The sequence below is a fragment of the Botrytis cinerea genome, chromosome 4 (assembly GCF_000143535.2).
Source record: "Botrytis cinerea B05.10 chromosome 4, complete sequence".
Lineage (NCBI taxonomy): Eukaryota > Fungi > Ascomycota > Leotiomycetes > Helotiales > Sclerotiniaceae > Botrytis > Botrytis cinerea.
Window position 1 is genome coordinate 1,654,611 of NC_037313.1, and position 20,827 is coordinate 1,675,437.

A 20,827-nucleotide genomic window follows, 5' to 3' on the forward strand; every position below is an offset into this window, starting at 1 on the left:
TGGGTTGGTGGGCTGTTGGGCTGGCTGAATTTACCTACGGGTACAGCATCGTAACTCATCGCCAAACAATTTTCAAAGCTACAATCTAATCAGTTCCGCGCAAACCATCTCGATGTGCTAGACTGTCTATACATGACTAGTTTTATATCCTCAAACATTCGCGTAACGATTCTATCAGAAAATTTGACCATTTTGAGTCGAGCGTCCGTTGTGCCCACGCCAAGTGCCGAACTTGAACCATGGGGTACAAGGAAATACATCCCCGGAGCCAGGGTTGCGGAAAGTTACGTTTCTTCGTAGTCAGAATAAATATTGATTGGGATACAATTCAGTACTGATGTTCGATCTCATTCGCATTGCGAACAGTGGTCAGAACCGTTGCCAGTCTTATTTTTTTTTTTACGTAGCGTTCCAGAACCACAAAAGCTTTAAACTCTATTTCTTCTTTGTGTGCAAAGTGGGAGTAAGAAATTTGAATTCGATATTTTCATTTTGAGGATCTTCATCGCTTGCTCCAATCGTTGGAAAATTGGCTTGAAATCCCACCTTTGATAAACATCGTTAACTTCTTAAACTCTTGCATCCACAATACCATTCATACATATCAAGTATTCCCTCGAAAACCTTACTCCTGCACGCCGTTTTAGTCATTAATACGAAAATATACACAAGATTCGCCATCATGTTCGGGTTTGATATTGTGGTTACAGAAACGACGGCCGTTGAGCTAGAAGTTGATCCCGCCGTTCGTGGCCTCCAGATTCATTCAACTACATAATATATGCGTAACATGCTAATACTTTCAAGGTTGCCGGTACATATTACTCCGATAGTGAAGAAGAATATGGCTCGGATACAACGAGAACATTTCACGAAGAAAAAGATGCAAGTAAGTCCTCTGTCTCATTCTCTGTGAATAGCACGGTGCAGGATGTTAACTTGACCCTCATAGAATATAAATTACCTATCGATAAGGTAAGAGTTGTGCTCCAACTCGAAAAATGCCCTGGCTGAAAGATGTACTTTGCTAGTTCGAACAAGATAGACTAGGTTAGTACATTCTGATCACATATGAGCCTTTCGGGGGGTTGTGCAGCAGCTCACTTTTGATTAGATCTTCAGCATAAGATGCTGACAGTTACACTGTATGAAAAATTATACTTGGCACCTATAAATCCAGAAGAGATGAAGCATGTCCTAGAGTCAGTAAAGCCCGTCAATTTTTAATCCCGTGATCCCCATCACCCAGCCTCTGATTGCGTCTTGCTACACTCGGAGGATTCTCCATCTCAAAACTATGAATCTCAATTATTAACTGCTGCTTAGTGTTGGAACGGGACATGGGACATGGGCAGCTGAATTTGGTAAGTAATGTCAAGCATAATCGCCGGGATTTAAATCTGACCAGGACAGCTACTGAGCATCCAAATACGCAAGTTATTGGAACCGACCTTAGCCCTTCGACACGTGAAAGGTAAGTTAGTTCTTCAATACTAGTGGGATTTGGCTAAGTCTATAACAGTATACCCGAAAATTGCAAATTTATCGTTGCTGATGCTGAGGAAACTTGGGATTTTCCAAACAAATTTGATTTCATCCACATGCGTGATCTGATGATGTGTTTCAGTGACCAGAAAGAGGTTTTCAGGTCGGCCTATGATGCCCTTGAGCCTGGCGGTTATTGTCAGATTCTCGATGCGAAACTCCCGCTAAATGCCATTGACAACTCAATGGAAAGCAGTGGAATTGCCAAATGGTTCCAAGCATTAGTTGAAGCGGGTCAGGCCGGAAAAAGACCTTGGACTAATATCCCAAAATACATGGAATGGATGGAAGATATTGGGTTCGAAGATGTAACGGAGACAGTCTACCACAATCCCATAAACGATTGGGCGATGGGAGCAAGAGAGAAGAAAATCGGTGTAATGATGCAAAAGGACATAAAGCGATTCTTGTACTCAACCACGCGGACTTTAGTAGAGGGATCAAATATGAATGAGGCAGAGATCAAGGAATTGCTTATCAGCGCAAAGAAATCTGGGAAGGACAGGAATATTCACGCGTACATTCCTATGTAAGTTTTAAACTTCACATAACTAACGCCATACTGATCTTTGTAGTTATGTTGTATGGGGTAGAAAGCCCTTCCCAAGCGAAACATGAACGATCGCAGGATTTCTTTCTTGGGGAACTGGGCCATGGCCTATGGGCGGGGGTTTCAAAAGCGCATGAAGACGGATTTATTCTTCATACTTCTTTATACCAGCACTAGGATATCTATTTGGTTCTACATTACGATACCAAAATTACACTATTTATTTATTAGCTTCCGTTTCTCCACGTCGAATTGAACATTCGTGTCTTGCTTGACAGATTGCCGCGATGTGTATCATCGTACAACAGTTGTGTCACTAACGCGTCTACAGTGGTACCAACCGATGACGTTGTTAGTGATGTATTCTCCAACAAATCTTATATGATCGAGATCAATATCATTGAAGAGGGGCGGCGGACACCAGCCAGGATTTTCCCGATTAGTCGAGCTAAAGCACACTTTCACGAGATGCGTCTGCAATATTTCACAATATAGCCAGAGCCGACATTTGTACGAAGCTTGAACAACACACTACTTCAAAGTTTGGAAAGTAAAGGATTTACACGTCGTCTACACATCAAAATCACAATTCAATTCCCCAGGAATTCACCTGGACGTCCTCCAAGAGACACGTCACGTGGTAATTTCCACCGCCCAGCATTGCCCAGCATTGCCAAGTTCAAACACGGGAGAGCATAAAGTCAAACCAATGACAGAAGTCGTCTGATTATCCAGAACTTTCAAATGCTTTTAAGAGACTTCTAGAAGACGAAAGCGCGAATCCGGTCGTGTGCACAGTACTTAGCCCCCCGAAACGTAGGGCCGTGCTAATGGACGTGGACGTGGGCTCGGATCGGTTCAAGACTACGGAGCATTTAGGTGCTGATGACACGAACACACGAAGCCCGAAATATCGCGATTCGAGCTCTTTGGCTTGCATGTACCTATCCCATGTTAATAGACTAAGTTAGATAGCTGGGGCCTTCGTGTTATGTATTGAACCACTGCGTCTGGTACCAAGGGAAAGGATCGCAGATGATGGACATGGATTTTGAGGAATTGTAGCTATTGATAAAAGTCTCGAATGGCAGACTCAAACAATTTCCTAATTCCGTCTTGCAAACAAGCACGAAGAAACATAGCATCGCAAGAAACACTCTCAAATACCCTCAAATCACAACAAACGTCATAAAAAATGCCATCTCATGAAACACACCTCTTCTTTCTTCTGTCTTCTCTCTTTCGGTTTCGGTCTTCGCGTTTGACAAACAATCCGAGTAATGTGTCGTGCGTGGTGCTTGTCAAAACTTCAATTGATCGGACAACCCCACGGTATGGCGTGGGCGTTTGACCCAAACAAACCAAGGCATTCGAAGAGCCGTAGAGATGGTCTTCATACATGAAACATTGATTAGCTTGATTATTGGATAATATGGGAATGGACCCATGCACGGACTATGATCGACCCCCGCTAACTTCTATCTTTGACCCTACATGAAGAATGGAGTTTTATTTTGTTTTTATTCAATACACGACATTGACAGCTGTATACTCTTTTCTAGTCTATGGATAGTCGGTTTATGGATGTCCAATAACCAAATTCTCTCGTTCACATTGATGAAGGGGCATGTGAAGGATAACCGAGGCTGGAGATGAAGTATGGAAAAGCCGAGCTGATCACTTCTTGTATCATCTCTTCCCCAGCAAGAATGCACCATGGCTTTATTATTGAAATCTTACCTCACCATCTATCTATCAGTTCGTAAATCTGAAGCTGGACGTCCGTAAACCATTTCACTATTACGGCATAGCGGTCCAAGATCAAATCTTGGATCCGCTACATCAGCCGCAAAACCATCCAAACTTTGACACAACGAGCTACACTATTCTTCGCATCGCATATGTATCGGCAAGCCCAGCACGCCCATCGCTGTTCGGCGGACATTTTCTAACATGCAGGAAATTATAGTCTTATTCGCAAGCTCGCTTCTCACGGACTTTGAATGGAGCGAGATCAGATATGGAAAGTGGCAATCCATGTGTTTGCGCATTGAGGTGACGACTTGCTCTTGGTCTGCTTTGACTTCACTTGACTTGGTTGGTATTTTTAGCTGCACAGAAATGATATATAGAGACCGTAAGTTCTCAGGAAGTATAATCTTTCTCATCATCATCTTTACTTCACTGTCTTCTGCTTTAATCTTGCAATACTCTTAATACCCATTTCATTCACGTACTTTTCACAAAGCAAACCTCCTAAAACATCAATCAAAATGTCTGCTACAAACGGATCAAACGGAGCCACCAATGGCACTAAGGAGAAGGTTGATTATACCAAGGTCCCAGGTCCTCTCGGTCTCGAGAGCGCCAGCTTGAAGGGCAAAGTTGCCTTGGTTACTGGATCAGGTATGTGATCTTGCTTTCTTCCTCAAGTTTCATTCTAACATTACAAACCAGGTCGTGGTATCGGTGCCGAAATGGCCTGTGAACTCGGTCGTCGCGGCGCCAAAGTCATTGTAAACTACGCCAACTCCGATTCTGCTGCCCAAGAAGTCGTCAACACTATCAAGAAGGCCGGTTCCGAGGCAATTGCCCTCCAAGGAAACGTTTCCGTCGTCTCTGACATCATCAATCTCTTTGCTCAAGCCAAGAAGCAATGGGGTAAACTCGATATTGTTTGCTCCAACTCTGGTGTCGTTACCTTCGGACATATCAAGGATGTCACCGAGGAGGAATATGATCGTGTCATGAATATCAACACTAGAGGTCAATTCTTCGTTGCCAGAGAGGCTTACAAGAATTTGGAAGTTGGAGGTCGTTTGATCATGATGGGTTCCATTACTGGTCAGGCTAAGGGAGTTCCTCAACACACTGTCTACTCTGGTTCTAAGGGTGCCATTGAGACTTTCGTCCGCTGCATGGCTATTGGTATGTCGATCTTCTGTTTCCTCTTCTATAAACCAAGCACGCACTAACAATCTCTTAGACTTCGGTGACAAGAAGATTACCGTCAACTGCATCGCTCCAGGTGGAATCCGTACCGACATGTACCACAAAGTTTGCCGTGAATACATTCCCAACGGCGCCAACCTCAACGATGAAGAAGTCGATGAATATGCCGCTACCTGGTCCCCACTCCACAGAGTCGGTCTTCCTATTGATATTGCCAGAGTTGTTTGCTTCTTGGCGAGTCAAGATGGTGAATGGGTTAACGGAAAGGTTATTGGTATCGATGGTGCAGCTATGATGTAATGGGTGGTTAGACGAACTTTTGGGGGGAGTTTCTTGAGATACTTTGGAGCGTTTAACTATAGTTAATGGATATGGAAAATGGAAAATAGAACCTTTATACCTTTTTTAATTTTGATATCACTTGCTGTTGTATGTGTTATGTGTGACTGTAAACGATAGATATCGGGTACTCAACTCGTCTAATGGCAGATCCAATGAAGGGGGATCCAAAATCCAAATTCGAGGGCAGTTCGTGTACATCATTGGTCAATATAAAGACTATCCTATTTTGCAACAAGACATGTAATGCTTGAACCCACTCCCGGAACTAGACGGTTATTCACGGAATATTATGGGGGGTTGAAATGTTAGTCGTCTCTTCACTATTGGCTGGTTCACGCCAGAAAGCAGGCGGCTAAACTTCGGCCCATGTATCCAGCTCTCCCCGCACAATTCCCCAGATGAATCCTCAAGCTCTGCTTCAGAAACAAAACAACCAGTAATAAGTAAATCGAACAATGCAATTTTGTTCATGATGTTATCACGGCGCATATTTCAATGCCGAAATGCTAGTTTACAGCTTCGTCAATTGCGACATCTCGCAACAGCAGTCGATCCTCTGGTAGGTGAAACAAATGGGAAGCAACAACATGGTGACAACCGGGTAAAATTAGTGGAAGTTGGTCCCCGAGATGGCTTACAGAATGAGAAAAAAATCATACCTTTGGCGACGAAAATCAGGTTGATCGAAAAGCTAGCAAAGACGGGCTTGCAGGATATTGAAGCCGGTTCTTTCGTTGCGCCGAAATGGGTGCCACAAGTAAGCCGAGAGTCTTGAAAGTTGGATCAACGGTAACTGACTATGGGGTTTTGGCAGATGGCAGATGCGAGTGAGATTCTCGAACATGTTCTCCAAAAGCACAATCAATCGACCGGTCCGCTCAGATACTCTTTCCTAGCACCCAATAGGAAGGGTCTTGACAAAGCCCTGAACATTTTGTCTCAAAATCGCAATGCATACAATACTGCCGACGTTCCTCTAGATGATGGTCCGGCGGATCCCAATTCGTCTCCCAACAAGCCATATATCGAGATGGCCGTTTTTGCTGCAGCAACCGAGTCATTTACACAAAAGAACCTTAACTGCGACATTGCTACATCACTAAAACGATTTGAAGAAGTCATCCAAGGCGCAAAGGCAGCCGGAATGCGAGTTCGTGCCTACATATCAGTCGTGCTGGGTTGCCCATTCGAAGGCGACAATGTAGATCCCCACCGAGTTGCGGAAATAGCGACAGAGTTATTGGAAATGGGAGCGGATGAGATTGATCTTGGAGATACAACTGGAATGGGTACAGGACCTAAGACTCAAAAGCTTTTACGTACCATGCAATCAGCGGGGATACTGAATGAGGATATTGCTATGCACTTTCACGATACATATGGGCAGGCGTTAATCAACACTGTTGTGAGCTTGGAACACGGCATTAGAACTTTCGATAGTAGTGTTGGGGGACTGGGTGGGTGTCCTTATAGTCCTGGAGCTACTGGAAATGTAGCCACGGAAGATATGGTTTACCTCTTAGAGAGCATGGGGATGCAGACTGGTGTTGATTTAGACGCATTGGCTGACATTGGACAATGGATTACTGGGGAAATCGGGAAGCCGAATGCAAGTAGTGTTGGGAAGGCAGTGATAGGTGCAAGAAGTCGTAAATGATGCTCATGAACAATGCGATGGGTACACTCAGAAGGTTCAAAACTGTTTTTTGACAAATTGAGATGGATAACTGGCGTTCGGTGGGAATGGGGGGGGATGGAGCACGATTGTGAAATGGTGCATATACAGCATTGCTTACTACCATGCGACATCCTGAGTGATTCAACGAACTCAAATGAATACACATAGTCTTTACTGCTTTTTTAATGATTTCTTACACAAAATGAAGAGAGAACTTGACACTTCGACTTGCCGCCAGGAGCGGTTTACTCACGTGACACCAGCCAACCTTGTCGCTTATCGCAATTGCCTCGATTCAAACAAGCTAAGCTCCACTTTGAAGCATCTCAAGCTCTCCAACCTCTCAAACAAACCAAGCTCGTCATCTACGAAACCAACCAGCATAACCATCGCTGGAGCTTCTTATGAGCTGAAGCACATTTTCCAATTTTCTTTTTCACAACCCGAATAAATCGCACACCAAATCGCCACAATGGGAGATCCAAGAGAGTCGTCGTCGTACAATGTTACGCCTCGAATCAGGTATAACACTATCGGTGGTATCAATGGACCTTTGGTTATTTTGGAGAATGTGAGTGTGGAGGACGATGGCTAGCGGATCCTTGGGCGTATTCTGATAATTTCGCAGGTCAAATTCCCAAGATACAATGAGATTGTTAACTTGACGCTACCTGATGGCACACAGAGGTCAGGACAAGTGTTGGAAGCTAGAGGTATGTGGCATTTGTGCCATTGGTCTTGTTGCACTATTTGCTAATTATATAAATCTGCAGGTGATCGAGCAGTTGTCCAAGTACGAAATTGAGAATTCGACGTGAACCAACACTTTATACTAATCAGCGGCTAGGTTTTCGAGGGCACTCATGGTATCGATGTGAAGAAGGTATGGCAATATTATCAGGCCAACATTTGCGACTGTTTCTAATGGTTTGATAGTCTACCGTCGAGTTCACAGGACGCAGTCTGAGACTCGGTGTTTCTGAGGATATGTTGGGTCGAATCTTCGATGGATCTGGAAGAGCGATTGATAAGGGACCAAAGGTGTTGGCAGAAGATTATTTGGACATCAACGGAAGTCCCATCAACCCATATTCAAGAGTAAGACTAGCAGGTTGGAATTCGCATTCTTGGCTAATCTATTTCAGGTATACCCCGAAGAAATGATTTCAACTGGTATCTCTGCTATCGACACGATGAACTCTATTGCTCGTGGACAAAAGATCCCTATTTTCTCTGCTTCAGGTTTACCGCATAACGAAATCGCCGCTCAGATTTGTAGACAAGCTGGTTTGGTTCAGAAACAAGGTGTCACAAACAAAGGCACGCACGATGGACATGAGGAGAACTTCTCCATTGTTTTCGCAGCTATGGGTGTCAACTTGGAAACTGCGCGTTTCTTCACCCGGGATTTCGAAGAGAACGGAAGTCTTGAGCGTGTCACCCTCTTCTTGAATTTGGCTAATGATCCTACGTAAGCGCCATATCATTCTGTCGCCGTAGGCCACCAGACTAATGTTTCATAGGATTGAACGTATCATTACTCCTCGTCTTGCCCTTACCACCGCCGAATACTACGCCTACCAATTGGAGAAGCATTGTTTGGTTATTCTTACTGATTTGACCGCATACTGTGATGCCCTTCGTGAGGTCTCAGCTGCTCGTGAAGAAGTCCCAGGTCGTCGTGGATACCCAGGTTACATGTACACGGATTTGTCCACCATCTATGAACGTGCCGGTCGTGTCCAAGGTCGCAACGGATCCATCACTCAAATTCCTATCTTGACTATGCCTAACGACGATATTACTCACCCTATTCCCGATTTGACTGGTTATATTACTGAGGGACAAATTTTCATCGATCGTCAATTATACAATCGTGGTATTTACCCACCCATCAACGTTTTGCCATCGCTTTCGCGTCTCATGAAGTCTGCTATCGGAGAGAAGCTCACTAGAAAGGATCATGGTGATGTTTCCAACCAGTTGTACGCTAAATATGCCATTGGTCGTGATGCAGCATCAATGAAGGCTGTCGTTGGTGAAGAGGCCTTGTCTTCAGAAGATAAGCTATCTTTGGAGTTCTTGGAGAAATTCGAGCGTACTTTCATTTCACAATCTGCCTACGAATCCAGAACCATTTATGAATCTCTCGATCAAGCTTGGAGCTTACTCCGCATTTACCCCAAGGAATTACTCAACCGTATCCCACAAAAGGTTTTGGCCGAGTTTTACCAACGTTCTGCAGCTGACCGCAAGGGCAAGGGACGTGCTAGCAACAAGGATACCAAGGACAACAGTGAGGAAGGAAAGGCGAAGGATGGGGAAGAGGAGAATTTGATTGATGCATGAGCATGAGCATGAATATGCTGGCTGGAGAGGTGTAGTGGAGAGTTAGTTCTAGAAGTGTGTAAGAGCGTGTTTAGTCTTGTCAAATATATCTCTCGGAAATCCTTTGCTTTGAATCGAGCGCGCTTGTGTAGATATTATAAAGAATGGAAATTGAAGCGGTCGATTGCAATGAATCTTTTAGCATCCTTTTCCATTTTGATACATGCGTGATTTATGTATCACTCACTGCAAGCGGTATTGTAACTAGAGCTCAATCGTCTTCTCCATCATTTCAATCATCACTTGAGCCAGTGTGGTACGACACTCATGCAATACAACATCAAACAACAAGTATATGAACGCATACCTGCATATCTAGGTACATTACATATGGAGTACAAATTGTTGGATCGTGTTGACCTATCGGTCAGAAGATTTTCCGTAGAGAGTAGAAATAAAAGATGGGCAGTTTATGCGCGCGAATAGTACAGGGGAGGACATGCGGGGATACAAGCTTCAAGTCACTAATTTACCAAACGGATGTGTCAACGGACTGTTGGCCATTCAGATATACGGAAGGAAACTTCTCTACTCTATAATCTAATTGTTGGTAGCTGGAGTGATCTGGGGTCCCCAGTATCGAGATACAAGGTCAGGCAAACCCCGCATTCTTTAGTACCGAGGATGACCAGTAAGCGGTACAAAGATGGCGGGAGGAAGTTTAAACGCACCACTCACAATCTTGGAACTGGGACGTCATGGGATTTTGGAATTGGGATGAGCAGGAAAGATGAGAACGAGTCAAGCTTTTACGTGAGGATTTCAAGGTAAGCCAAGGATTGTGCCTGGATTCATTCATATGGCTAAATAGGAACTTGTTTATTTTATCGAAAGCTCGGGACCCGGGGAAGGATTTATAACAGCAGGCTGGGAAGCTCGGAGAGAGGAAAGTGTAAATGGTTAGTCCTACGCATACGTCTGTCTACTGACCGACCAACTGCAGTACAAGGTAAGCGATAATATCCCCGCACCATCTGGTCGGAGGAAACGGTGAACTATTAACGAATGGAGTGAATGGGAAGGTGTGAACTTTCTAGGATTAGCTTTCGCTACATGCTAGCGTGTGGAGAAATATGTAGTGCTATGGACAGGTAGATGTAGATGTAGTTAGATGCATGCGGGATAGTCGTATAGCTGGGGTAAAAATGAGATATAAGAGATGTAGCTGCCCTTCAACAAAGAATCCTGTGCACAGTAGACGTTGTGTCGATTGACGAACATTGTCAACTGGAAGCTTTTTCGATCATTCACCCCTGAGATAGCTGAGTGATTGAATGATCATTATACCCCAGAAACCCCGACTTTTAGATTCACTGTGGAGACGGCGATCTACGGCTTAATCGACATAGTCTTATATTCTTAAACCTCTCCCCCCCCCAAAACAACATACTCTTTTACATTACCAAAGTTACACCTCCATCACGGCGACACCATTTCTAAATCTTTACTTCCACATCTAATTGAGTATTTATTTCCCAATAAAACAACTCTACAATATGATGTCAATCAAGATGATGTCGACAGTGCTCTTTGGCGCGCTAGCAGGCTTAACTGCAGCTCAATCTCCCGGTGAATCCTACACTGGAGTAGCTGGAAACAGCACCATCGCGGGTTCCTCCCTCGGTCCCAACGCCAATGGCAAATATGAGCTCTCTGCTCCGGGTATCCGTGCAAACTTCATCGCCTATGGTGCATCCATCTCCAATCTCTTCATTAATGATACCTCTGGTATCGAGCGTGATATTGTCGGAGGTTTCGATAATGCGAGCTATTATGGAGTAGATAGACAACATCCTCATTTCGGCGGTGTACCAGGAAGATACGCAAATCGTATTAAGAATTCGAGCTTTGTTATCGATGGAGAGACGTATAACGTTTTGCCGAATGAAAATCCGACAGCGGATCACCCGGCCGGAGTTGATACGCTGCATGGAGGTCCAGATGGTTGGGATTGGAGAAATTGGACTGTGGTTGCTCACACCACGAGTTCGATTACCTTCAGTTTAACGGGTAAGTTTTCCCTTATTTTGGATTTCGGATTTGTATGGCTTGCTGACTTCGAGAATCACAGATCCGGATGGAGAACAAGGTTTCCCAGGAGAGGTTGTTAGTTATGTCACTTACACTTTGACTAACATGACCTGGTCATTCAAGATGATTGCCATTGCTACCACCAAGAAGACTCCTATTATGTTGAGCTCGCATGTATGTTATCTATTCTTTTCCCAAACAATCTTTGTGTTTTCCTTGGCAAGCGTCTAACATATCAACAGACATACTGGAACCTTGACGGTTTCGCCAACAACGAAACGGCTACTGCTCTCAACCACTCTCTTTATCTACCATATGGTGGACAACGAATTGGTACAGACAGTATCCTCATCCCAACTGGAGACATTGTCGCGAATCAACCCCAATCACTTAACGATTTCTGGAGTGCTCCAAAACAAATCGGAGCCAACTTTTCCAACCCAGATTTACTAGGAAACTGCGGTGAAAATTGCACCGGCTATGATACAGCCTACATCACCAACCGTGATCCCTCCACTCGCGCTGCATGGCACACATCCCCCGTCGCACGTCTCCGTTCCGCTTGGTCCGGTATCCAAGTCGATGTCTACAGCGACCAAGACGCTTTCCAAGTATATTCCTGTGGAGGACAAAACGGATCCATGGCTCTCAAAGAAACTCAAGGACTTTTCAATGTCTCAGATAGGCCCCGTACAATCCAGCAATATGGATGTGTCGTTATGGAAGTTGAGGACTGGATTGATGGAATCAATCAGCCTGAATGGGGTAGAAAACAAATCTGGGGTCCGGAAGATGGCCCATATGTTTTGGAGGCGAAGTATAAGTTCAGTTTGAACAGCACAGACATGGGACTGTTGGGTGAGGGATCGGGTTAAGGTTGGTAATGATTTGTTTGCATGGGGTTGATCTTTGGGCCGAAGATCTGATCTATTTCGTAGTATCTAGGACGTTCAAGACTGGGTCTTGGTGGGGAATTATAGTAATTTAAAGTCTACCTAGTAGTTAATTAAAAGTCCCAGTTTCAGAAGATTAAAATAAGAGTAAGTGAAGCAAATGCTACTTCACAGAGGCAGAAATGACATGTCACGAGGTAGAACAACTATACCCGATCGGTCGAAACTGCCCTCGATAAGACCAATTAGGTCACATGTCGAGTACTAACCCCATTAAGAATAGCTCCACAAACGCCACGGAGACTTCAACTCAACTACAACATTTTCAAATCTCCTCTCTACCCATGTGCCTTTGAGCTGAATTGATATCTTATTAAAGTCTTCAAAAGTTATTTGATTTATGTTATTGTCTCATATACTGCGAGTGCGTATGTCGAGATGAACGCAGATGCAGGATGAATGATTTCTTTCATTCAATTAAAACTCTAGCACGACGAGTGTTTGTCGTCCAAATTAGCATGCAACACGCGACCGATGTATAGCCCATTGAGTGTTCTTCAATTCGTCTGAAGTCTTGGGTCTACCAACCGGATAATGCGATGGATGTTGATCGCACGAAATATTCATCAAGGAAAATGGACACTGGTTGAAGTTCGTCCAATTCCGGTGGAATTCATTGTTCAGCAAATTTCTATCTTCTTGTTGAAATGTCCTAATGCGGGTTCGAATCACAATGTAAAGGAAAGAGGGTTCTTTCTTTCATTTGTAATTTTCTTCCCTTCAAGTTCAAGGCCTTTGTTCGCTAAATTTTCGTTGCTTTGCCATAATACATGGGCAGTATAGATTTCATTTTCGATGACTCTCTAAACATATCTAGCAGAAAAGCTCGCACTTTAACTTTCCTTACAGATTTGCGCAAAGATATGGCTGCTGCCGCTCCCAATAGATTTAACCCTGGAGGCTTTAGGGGTGTGAGGAAACCACCGACCGCTGAAGAGTGGGAGAAGTTCTCCGATTATGAAAAGGATGAGAAACGAGGAGAGGAATGGATGAATCGTGTTTATGGGTGGAATATCAATGCAGAAAACGAAAAATTGTCTAGTGACCGATGGCTCCCGGACAAGCTTTTAGGGAAGGGCGTTGCGGTCTTTAAGAAGGGGCATACTACTGACACTGGTGATGTATTTTATAAGAGAATTGTTGTAAAACAAGCATCCAGTCCTGAAGCAAAATCAAGGCTACAAAATGGTGCTTCCATTCTCGATCACTTACGAGCATATTGGGTTACGGATGCCGATCATTTAGTTCTACCATTTGGAGCGTACGAAGAAGACGCGGGTACTGGCACGGATGATACCTTTGATCCTGTGTATTTTCACGAGTCCACCTCGGATGCGGTAGGAAGGACATATACATCTTACTGTGAAGGCGGTAACTTCCATCAGTGGCTAGAAAACAATTTTGGGCAAGTCTTTTGAATTGATAGTCCTTCCACCCTCTAATGAGTCTTCCCAGAGAACAATATCCTTCAGAGAGTGATTTATGGAGCGTTATGGAATGCATGGCAAATATCTGTATGAGACTAGAGCACGGTTATTCGGTCATGGTAAATCACAATCACCGAGAACAATATCGATCAGTTGTTCATCTTGATATAAGACCAGAAAGTAGTAAGCATTTCATTCGCTTTTGAGGCAGTTACAGGCATTAATTCATCTAGTGTTTTGTGCAAGGATACAGGAAACAAGGCGTGGAAGGCATAGTAATCACACAATATTTATAGTACGTCAAAGCATTTATGTAAATAACGGCACTAATCTGATTATAGCTTGGGAAATTTGAAAAAGCAGCAATAGTTCCCAGCGATCCTATGGATAAAACATGGATGTTTAATATCCGAGGACGTGCTGATCCAAAATGGGCAACTCCGGTTTGTAATCATCATCCGATGACGAGATCCTGCGCTTACATTTTTATCAGGAGCAAAAATATCCCCATATGGAGGGACGAAGTATTGGTACATCTTGTAACATCTTTGGAATAGGTGCGCTGCTATATTACATGATAACAGGAAGAGAGCTCGGAGATAGTGCTTGGAACATCGGCATCTCAGACTCGCCTACTGATCAGGGACTGAAGCTTTATTTTGGCGCAGACCTAATAACAGAGCCTATCGCAAAACAACAGGAGTATTCTAAAACTCTTATTCGGACAATTCTACAGTGTCTTTCATATCATCCCGGGGATAGAATTGATGCAAAAGAACTCTTAGAATTGAGTACTAAGGCATTGAATTTCGATGATAGACAACGTATGCCAAAAGAAGTGCGATACAATCCGGGCGATCCCGTCATAATTCTTGAACCCCAGGAAGAATTACAACCTAATGACTATATTCCTTCTGATCTAAGCCTCAAGATATACAATCCCCCCGCAGATCAGCCTGAGACGTTACGAGCCAGGGCGGGAAAATGGCTTAATCGGTTCTTCCTATTTCCCGACAGCGCTAAGGGTCAAAGATCGAGAGAGAAACAACGATTAGATTATGAGACTCAAGTCGAGATAAAGAGAAAAGCAGAGGCGACTAGAAAGCGGTTACTGGCTGAAATTGAGGCTGATGAAGCGGAGCAAATGCGTCTTCAGATAGAAGAAGAAGAAGAAGAAGACCGTAAAGCAGCCGAACGACGTGCTAAAAAAAGAACTGAATTGGCTGCGGAAATAACACGAAGGAGGGCAGCCGCTACCGGTGAAGGGGGGCAACAGGAACTGCTACCTCAGCCTGTTCGTAAACGTGATCGATCTCCTGAGATTGTTGATGAGAGAAGCCGTAAAAGAGCCCGTTCTAAATCCCCGGTCAGACCCAATACCCCAGACACAGCCGCGGCTGAAAAGGGCGGTGCTGAACCAATGGATTCTGATGTTAACAAAGACAAGAAAATGTCACCATCGGGAGATTTGGACAAAGTGAAGGAAAAAGAAGTGAAGGAAAAAGAAGCGAAGGAAAAAGAAGCGAAGGAAAAAGAAGCGAAGGAAAAAGAAGCGAAGGAAAAAGAAAAGAAGGCTGAAGCGGATGAGCTGGAAAGGCAGCGAGAATATCATGGGAGATTAGGGCAGCAAGTAGAAGCCGACAGACGAGAAAATGAGCGGAAGAAACAACATGCAAAAGCGCAATGGACACATGGAGAATCTTCACTCGACGTTCAAAGACAGAATCCACGACTTGATCCTCATCTTTATATTAATCCTAACTACATGATTCTTTACAAAGGTTCGAACTATCGTGTTAAAGACCTTCTGAAGTTAAAAGAACCGTTTCCATGGAAAGATTTTGCTTGGTGGGACAGCATTCTTTATCTAAAGGAAAGCCTTCCTCGTGTGGCCATTGAGTATTATGAAGATTTGAAGGAACGGGGAGTAGAGCTTGTAGCGCATTCGGGAACCCTTGATGAAACATCCCTCGAGTGGGAAAATGTATCGAGGATGATTCAACGGTTTGACAAAGAAGGGCGCGAAAAAGAGCGCGAAAAAGAGCGCGAAAAAAATGGGCATCTGGGTTTAATCAATCCCCCTGTTGGTGGCGCAGCGAGGCGTATGAATGATAACCACCAATCACCTGGCATTCCCAAATTTCGAGATTACTTGGCTGGATTGACCACGAATTCGCCGAATTACCGGGAGAGGTATAACCAAATGGGCCCTAGAGACTTTGACGATGATGAAGATCCTGATGACTCTGTGCAGGAGGTACCCGCACCACCAGCAAACGATCGCTATCGCGCGCCTCCTATAGACCTCTCTCGTTTCATGGTGGTGGTGCCACCAAAAGCACCAAGAGCACCAAGAGCACCAAGGGCACCACCAGCTAAAATTACTGCATGGTTCTGCCCGTATTGTAATGATAAGGATGGCGGTTATGCGAAAAAAGGGTCATGTGAAACCCATATAAAAACCAAACACAAGAATAGAAAAGGAAACCCCAAAACCACCGCATTTGTTCCTAGGCGAGTTGCTCCAAAGGCAAAAGCCCCAGAACGGCCTTTTGACCCTTACCGTTATCAGGCTTAGTTTTGTATTCAGACTTGAGAATTTTTATTTGATTTATATAGTTAATATTCTTATTCAGCCCAGTAAAGTTTCTCCATGCAAAGTTTCGTATTGTTCCATCATTAGACATACTGTTTTTTTCCACTATGGTGATAAAAAAAGGGGGCATACCAGCTCTGGATACATATTTATCTGTTTCCCCAATGGTGATTCCACTATTCACAGTGATCATGTGAGAGTGTGACTATTATGTCTTATTTCATTGTATACCAAACCGATGCATCAATCCAGAAGTATGGGAGAAAACAGACAGATATCTTCAGTCTACACACACTCGAAGTTCAAAATTTTTTATAGGGGCTTACTCATAAAAACTACCAAGGTACAATACCGATTTCAATCTGATCTCACGCCTAAAAGCGCAATCTAATCTGATCTAGTAGTACCATAATACAAAAGATATACATTCATCCATCCGTCCATACATTCCATCTTCCCCTTTCTCATTACCTCCAAGGAATCAATGAGGCATCCCAGTATTCTTAACACAAATTTGAAACAATTCATCCACAAATGTCAGCGGCTCAACATCTTCAGTGACTACCGCCGTAACTCCCCTATTCCCCTGCTTAGCCTCAAATCCTCTCCCTTTTCCGTTGTCTTTCTTATCCGAACTAAGCTTCACATCTCTCTCAACCTCCGTACTGACCAAGATTCCCATAGACTGATACGAAGCCGCTCGTATTGGTTTTGGTCTATCGCTAGAATCATTTTCGTCTTTAGAGCGGCCGATGCGTGAATCCCAGAGTGTTCTCAACCGTTCCATGGTAGGCCGCGATTGCAACTCCCTGCTGGGCCGAATTCTACTGATAGCGTTTCCGAACGGATCATGCTCCTCCACCACCTCGACTTTAAACTCTTCACCAGATTTGGCAGGTCTCCATTGTGACAGGAGTCTTTTGTCTTGTGATCTATCACGAAATATTGCTGCAAATATTGGTGAAAATTCCCGGTATATTGCACGCACAAAGAAAGAATGATCTAGAGAATTTTTGTAGACACGTTGTTGCAATTTAAAGAGGGTGAGTGGCGCGAACGCGCATTTTTTTCCTGGCGGACGGCGAGTATTAATAGGTACCATGAGCCGAAAAGCAATGAGAATTCCTACTCCAGGCCGATGGTTTGCGGAAGCGCCACGACATGGAGCCTCTATCGGTTTGGATATGAGGCATGCTTCACTGAAGATTGGATCCCCGATTTCGTATTTCAATGATTGGAGCGTGGTAAGCAGTTGATTTGAGAATGTCTTTTCCCTTGTAGGTAGCTCTTTTGCTTTAACTGCTTTGGCCAAGAACCTTTGGCATTCCGTTACATTGAGAGTATTCATTGCGGTCAAAAAGTCCATCTGCCACTGTTCCAGTGATTCGAAAGGTAAGGTCATAGTCGGGAGCTGACTCTTAGCATCTTTCCTGACAACAATATCAAATCCTCCTCGGACAGAAGCTCGAATTGCAAAGCATGCAAGATGACAACCTGGATCTAACATCTCGTCCTGATTTGCAAATTTCCATAATTCCGAGAGATGCTTGGTAAGATCTTCATCCTTAATCTTTATGGTGTTTGATAGTAGCGATAAAACTTGTTCAATCTTCCCAAACCGATATCCCGCTGCTTGCAAAGCCTCTGCTTCACGTCGCTGGACTTTCTTGACAAGAAAGAGTAGTTGACCAGTCCCTGCTCCTGCGTCTTTTTCGATGTCTTTTCTCGGCCTTCTAATTGCGCGACGACCACCTTTGATCTTGTGCTGGATATCCCCAACTGTTTTTTCTATCAAGTCGCTTACTATAGCAACACGAGATTTAATGATTGCTGACAATGGAATCTTCTGCCCGGTGCCAATGACATCGTCGTACAAAGGGCCTAGTTTTTCCATGGGTATACGAAGATCATTGGCAAGATCAGCGGCTGCAATGCAGAAAAGCTCTCGAAACACAATAGAATAATCTTTGATTAAGTCGCCGTCATCATCCACAAGGCTGACTTCCTCTCTGCCTCCAAGGTTATGCTTCTCAATGTGAGCACTGATATTGAGGCGCATTGCTGGAATGATATCTTTAACGCAATGCCAATTTCTCGCTGCTCTAAATATCCATAGAAATATTGGATGCGAGGTGTTGAAAACCTCAGTTAATGACTAAAATTAATTAGCTTTAAGAAGTAGGATAGCAGAGCATGAGTTCCCTTACACCCTCGATGAAGGAACTGGTTATTTTTCGATTTGGCAGAATGCCTTGTGGACCAATCAACACATTTCCATGTTTATCGAAAATGGCTGCGAACAAAGTGAGCTTTTGAGAACTGTTTATGCTTTCTTGTCTTCGGGTAAAGAGCATTAATTTCAATGTTATGTTTACCAGGGCAGCGACAACGGTCTAAATTGATTAGTATGGACCACAGGCTCTATGAAATCCAACGTACCAGAACTGTGGCAACAATTATAGCAAAATGTCGGGTTGGATTCGAAACCGGCGGTGTTGGTCGACTATGAAGACGGTAGTGAGTGCCAAAAGATGATAACCAATGCAACCCGGATATGGCAAATGCAAGTAAGCAAGCGCAGATACCCTTCTTCGACCAGCATGATGCCCAGGATGAACGCCATAGGAAAAATAGGTAGATAGATCCTACACTGCCTGCAATGCATATGAATGCGGAAATGACGACCCATACAATATTATAAAAGCACGTATAGTTCGCAATGCTAGCTTGTCCAAGGTAATGCATGCCGCATATTCCAAGGCCAGCTAAAGTCCCACCTAAACCAACACGAGGCAGATCTATCATTTCGTTGGAGCCAACAGTCCAGAATGCGATGAAAAATACTATAACAGGCAGGAAGAACGATTCGGAGGTGGAAGACTTATTGTATGAAATTTGTAAGGTGGGATCACCTCCACCGAGAATAATTCCCTCATCACCGACGAAATGCATACACCAAATCGCAACACCTCCCATTGCTATCGAAGCGAACACGAGAACCGTCCTAGTGTCAACTTAATAAAGGTTCCCGAAAAGACTGGTAGATTCATACCAATTATAGCGACCTTTTCTTGTTGTCCTCAGATTGAGCAGCTCAAATGCAGTCCAGGCGCCCACCAGGCTAACCAAGTATGATAATAAGATATAGCCAGCGTCATATTTCTTGTCGATAACATGCCCTTGCAATTTGTGCCAGGCCTGAAGGGTACTATTAATGGGTGCCGTGGCGTTGGTCGAATTGCTAGTATTGACCATAAATGATATAGTGCACGGTACGTTGTTGAATAAGAATTAGTGCTACGAAAGCACTTGTTCTGCGCAAAGTGTTTAAGCGGTCGAATATCGAGGTATGGCGATATTGCCGTCATTTGAATTATGAATTGCTCTGTATCGATCGAAATCCTCTCATCACCGAACTTGAGATGATGTCCGAGACGGCGAGCTAACTCGGAGAATATCGATGTTTTTTTCGGTACCAATTAGAACCACGTCCAGGGCTGAATATGTGAAAGGGGCGGGCTAGTAAGTGAAGATTTGTAGGTAGTCGTCAAGGGGAAGTTTGGTTCGGAATATAAACCAGCACTTAATTTTGGTTCCGCGTTCTGTTCAAGAGCGAGTAACGAGTCTGGTTCGAAACCCAAGATAACTCCAGCGTACAGAAGGCACTCAGTGAGATAGTTCATAAGGATTCGATTGAGTAATTTGGCAAAGTAGAGGTGAGGCAGGCTTGATATGAGCAATGTATAAGCAATTTGTGGTAACCAACGTTGAGGTGGGTAGGAATATTGGTAAGTAGGAGGAAGTAATTATGCTACATGTGAAGAAGAGCAAAAAGGATAGTTGCAGGTAATGCGAGATACATTTCCAAGGTGTTTGTATGGATTCGACGAAGTTATATGAAGAGATGAGAAATGAACTTTCACAATAGAGGTAGCACTCGACCTAGTTCCGTTACTACAATAGGAAAGAGGCAAAAGACTAAACGTCTAACAGGCTCACGTTTGCTATGCCGTTATTATGGAAAGAACGAAGCTTAAGGAGATGCTAGAAAAGCACCTCTTCTCTCCGGTGAAGATCCGAAAGGGCGGTCATGATTCTGACGCTCGAGACTAGAGATTGTTTTGAATCTATCATGTCTTGTTATATCGAAAGCCCACTGGTAAACTTACACAATCTCATATTCACGTCGTAGAGTGGTTGTGGGAGGAGCGTATACGTATAAGGATTGGTATTTATGAGGCGTGGTATCTCATCTGGCTGCTTTTAAATCACTCCAATCACAGCATTAAAGCAGCATCAACATACTGATGCTCCACTACGACTGCACGTATTCTGATACCTGTACACCAAATCTATATCATAATG

At 43.9% G+C, this 20,827-nt stretch overlaps 7 protein-coding genes across 8 annotated transcripts; 6 read left to right on the top strand and 1 right to left on the bottom strand.

The window, feature by feature from the left end:
* Positions 1-358: 358 nt before the first annotated feature.
* BCIN_04g04790 (hypothetical protein) lies at positions 359-2,340 on the top strand. The gene is made up of 9 exons (XM_024692620.1): positions 359-745; positions 808-889; positions 953-975; positions 1,032-1,050; positions 1,115-1,202; positions 1,327-1,364; positions 1,414-1,474; positions 1,523-2,074; positions 2,121-2,340. Exons 1-9 carry the CDS (start codon positions 683-685, stop codon positions 2,161-2,163), a joined length of 969 nt encoding a protein of 322 aa, XP_024548399.1. The 5' UTR covers positions 359-682; the 3' UTR covers positions 2,164-2,340.
* Positions 2,341-4,218: 1,878 nt separating this feature from the next.
* Bcbrn1 lies at positions 4,219-5,467 on the top strand. The gene is made up of 3 exons (XM_001557570.2): positions 4,219-4,501; positions 4,553-5,023; positions 5,082-5,467. The coding sequence occupies exons 1-3, from the start codon at positions 4,369-4,371 to the stop codon at positions 5,345-5,347; spliced, it is 870 nt and encodes a 289-aa protein (XP_001557620.1). The 5' UTR covers positions 4,219-4,368; the 3' UTR covers positions 5,348-5,467.
* A 343-nt stretch (positions 5,468-5,810) lies between these two features.
* Positions 5,811-7,288, top strand: BCIN_04g04810 (hypothetical protein). The gene is made up of 2 exons (XM_001557571.2): positions 5,811-6,146; positions 6,204-7,288. Exons 1-2 carry the CDS (start codon positions 5,859-5,861, stop codon positions 7,044-7,046), a joined length of 1,131 nt encoding a protein of 376 aa, XP_001557621.2. The 5' UTR covers positions 5,811-5,858; the 3' UTR covers positions 7,047-7,288.
* Positions 7,289-7,385: 97 nt separating this feature from the next.
* On the top strand, positions 7,386-9,719 carry Bcvma2. Its single transcript, XM_001557572.2, has 7 exons — positions 7,386-7,638; positions 7,696-7,780; positions 7,841-7,860; positions 7,915-7,950; positions 8,004-8,165; positions 8,213-8,538; positions 8,591-9,719. The coding sequence occupies exons 1-7, from the start codon at positions 7,540-7,542 to the stop codon at positions 9,414-9,416; spliced, it is 1,554 nt and encodes a 517-aa protein (XP_001557622.1). The 5' UTR covers positions 7,386-7,539; the 3' UTR covers positions 9,417-9,719.
* A 904-nt stretch (positions 9,720-10,623) lies between these two features.
* Positions 10,624-12,509, top strand: BCIN_04g04830 (hypothetical protein). 2 transcript variants are annotated; one of them, XM_024692621.1, is made up of 3 exons: positions 10,624-11,465; positions 11,527-11,660; positions 11,729-12,509. In XM_024692621.1, exons 1-3 carry the CDS (start codon positions 10,952-10,954, stop codon positions 12,359-12,361), a joined length of 1,281 nt encoding a protein of 426 aa, XP_024548400.1. In that variant the 5' UTR covers positions 10,624-10,951; the 3' UTR covers positions 12,362-12,509. The 2 variants fall into 2 exon arrangements, with proteins under 2 accessions (XP_024548400.1, XP_024548401.1); XM_024692622.1 differs by having other exon boundaries at positions 11,527-11,658; positions 11,727-12,509.
* Positions 12,510-12,725: 216 nt separating this feature from the next.
* Positions 12,726-16,520, top strand: BCIN_04g04840 (hypothetical protein). Its single transcript, XM_024692623.1, has 5 exons — positions 12,726-13,844; positions 13,895-14,049; positions 14,100-14,161; positions 14,208-14,309; positions 14,360-16,520. Exons 1-5 carry the CDS (start codon positions 13,210-13,212, stop codon positions 16,442-16,444), a joined length of 3,039 nt encoding a protein of 1,012 aa, XP_024548402.1. The 5' UTR covers positions 12,726-13,209; the 3' UTR covers positions 16,445-16,520.
* A 255-nt stretch (positions 16,521-16,775) lies between these two features.
* Positions 16,776-20,349, bottom strand: BCIN_04g04850 (hypothetical protein). The gene is made up of 4 exons (XM_024692624.1): positions 19,515-20,349; positions 18,902-19,466; positions 18,670-18,855; positions 16,776-18,617 (listed from the first exon to the last, which is right to left on the bottom strand). Exons 1-4 carry the CDS (start codon positions 19,715-19,717, stop codon positions 16,944-16,946), a joined length of 2,628 nt encoding a protein of 875 aa, XP_024548403.1. The 5' UTR covers positions 19,718-20,349; the 3' UTR covers positions 16,776-16,943.
* Between the last annotated feature and the right edge of the window lie 478 nt (positions 20,350-20,827).

Bases quoted from the DNA above. Each gene is read 5' to 3' on its own strand.
- BCIN_04g04790 (XM_024692620.1), top strand. From the start codon at position 683: ATGTTCGGGTTTGATATTGTGGTTACAGAAACGACGGCCGTTGAGCTA. The intron at 1,365-1,413 runs GTAAGTAATGTC...TGACCAGGACAG, and splicing joins GACATGGGCAGCTGAATTTG to CTACTGAGCATCCAAATACG. The intron at 2,075-2,120 runs GTAAGTTTTAAA...TGATCTTTGTAG, and splicing joins ATTCACGCGTACATTCCTAT to TTATGTTGTATGGGGTAGAA.
- Bcbrn1 (XM_001557570.2), top strand. From the start codon at position 4,369: ATGTCTGCTACAAACGGATCAAACGGAGCCACCAATGGCACTAAGGAG. The intron at 4,502-4,552 runs GTATGTGATCTT...ATTACAAACCAG, and splicing joins TGCCTTGGTTACTGGATCAG to GTCGTGGTATCGGTGCCGAA. The intron at 5,024-5,081 runs GTATGTCGATCT...ACAATCTCTTAG, and splicing joins CGTCCGCTGCATGGCTATTG to ACTTCGGTGACAAGAAGATT.
- BCIN_04g04810 (XM_001557571.2), top strand. From the start codon at position 5,859: ATGATGTTATCACGGCGCATATTTCAATGCCGAAATGCTAGTTTACAG. The intron at 6,147-6,203 runs GTAAGCCGAGAG...GGGTTTTGGCAG, and splicing joins CGCCGAAATGGGTGCCACAA to ATGGCAGATGCGAGTGAGAT.
- Bcvma2 (XM_001557572.2), top strand. From the start codon at position 7,540: ATGGGAGATCCAAGAGAGTCGTCGTCGTACAATGTTACGCCTCGAATC. The intron at 8,166-8,212 runs GTAAGACTAGCA...AATCTATTTCAG, and splicing joins CCATCAACCCATATTCAAGA to GTATACCCCGAAGAAATGAT. The intron at 8,539-8,590 runs GTAAGCGCCATA...AATGTTTCATAG, and splicing joins AATTTGGCTAATGATCCTAC to GATTGAACGTATCATTACTC.
- BCIN_04g04830 (XM_024692621.1), top strand. From the start codon at position 10,952: ATGATGTCAATCAAGATGATGTCGACAGTGCTCTTTGGCGCGCTAGCA. The intron at 11,466-11,526 runs GTAAGTTTTCCC...CGAGAATCACAG, and splicing joins GATTACCTTCAGTTTAACGG to ATCCGGATGGAGAACAAGGT. The intron at 11,661-11,728 runs GTATGTTATCTA...ACATATCAACAG, and splicing joins CTATTATGTTGAGCTCGCAT to ACATACTGGAACCTTGACGG.
- BCIN_04g04840 (XM_024692623.1), top strand. From the start codon at position 13,210: ATGGGCAGTATAGATTTCATTTTCGATGACTCTCTAAACATATCTAGC. The intron at 14,050-14,099 runs GTAAGCATTTCA...TAATTCATCTAG, and splicing joins TGATATAAGACCAGAAAGTA to TGTTTTGTGCAAGGATACAG. The intron at 14,310-14,359 runs GTTTGTAATCAT...CATTTTTATCAG, and splicing joins ATCCAAAATGGGCAACTCCG to GAGCAAAAATATCCCCATAT.
- BCIN_04g04850 (XM_024692624.1), bottom strand. From the start codon at position 19,717: ATGGTCAATACTAGCAATTCGACCAACGCCACGGCACCCATTAATAGT. The intron at 19,467-19,514 runs GTATGAATCTAC...AGTTGACACTAG, and splicing joins AGAAAAGGTCGCTATAATTG to GACGGTTCTCGTGTTCGCTT. The intron at 18,856-18,901 runs GTACGTTGGATT...TAATCAATTTAG, and splicing joins TAATTGTTGCCACAGTTCTG to ACCGTTGTCGCTGCCCTGGT.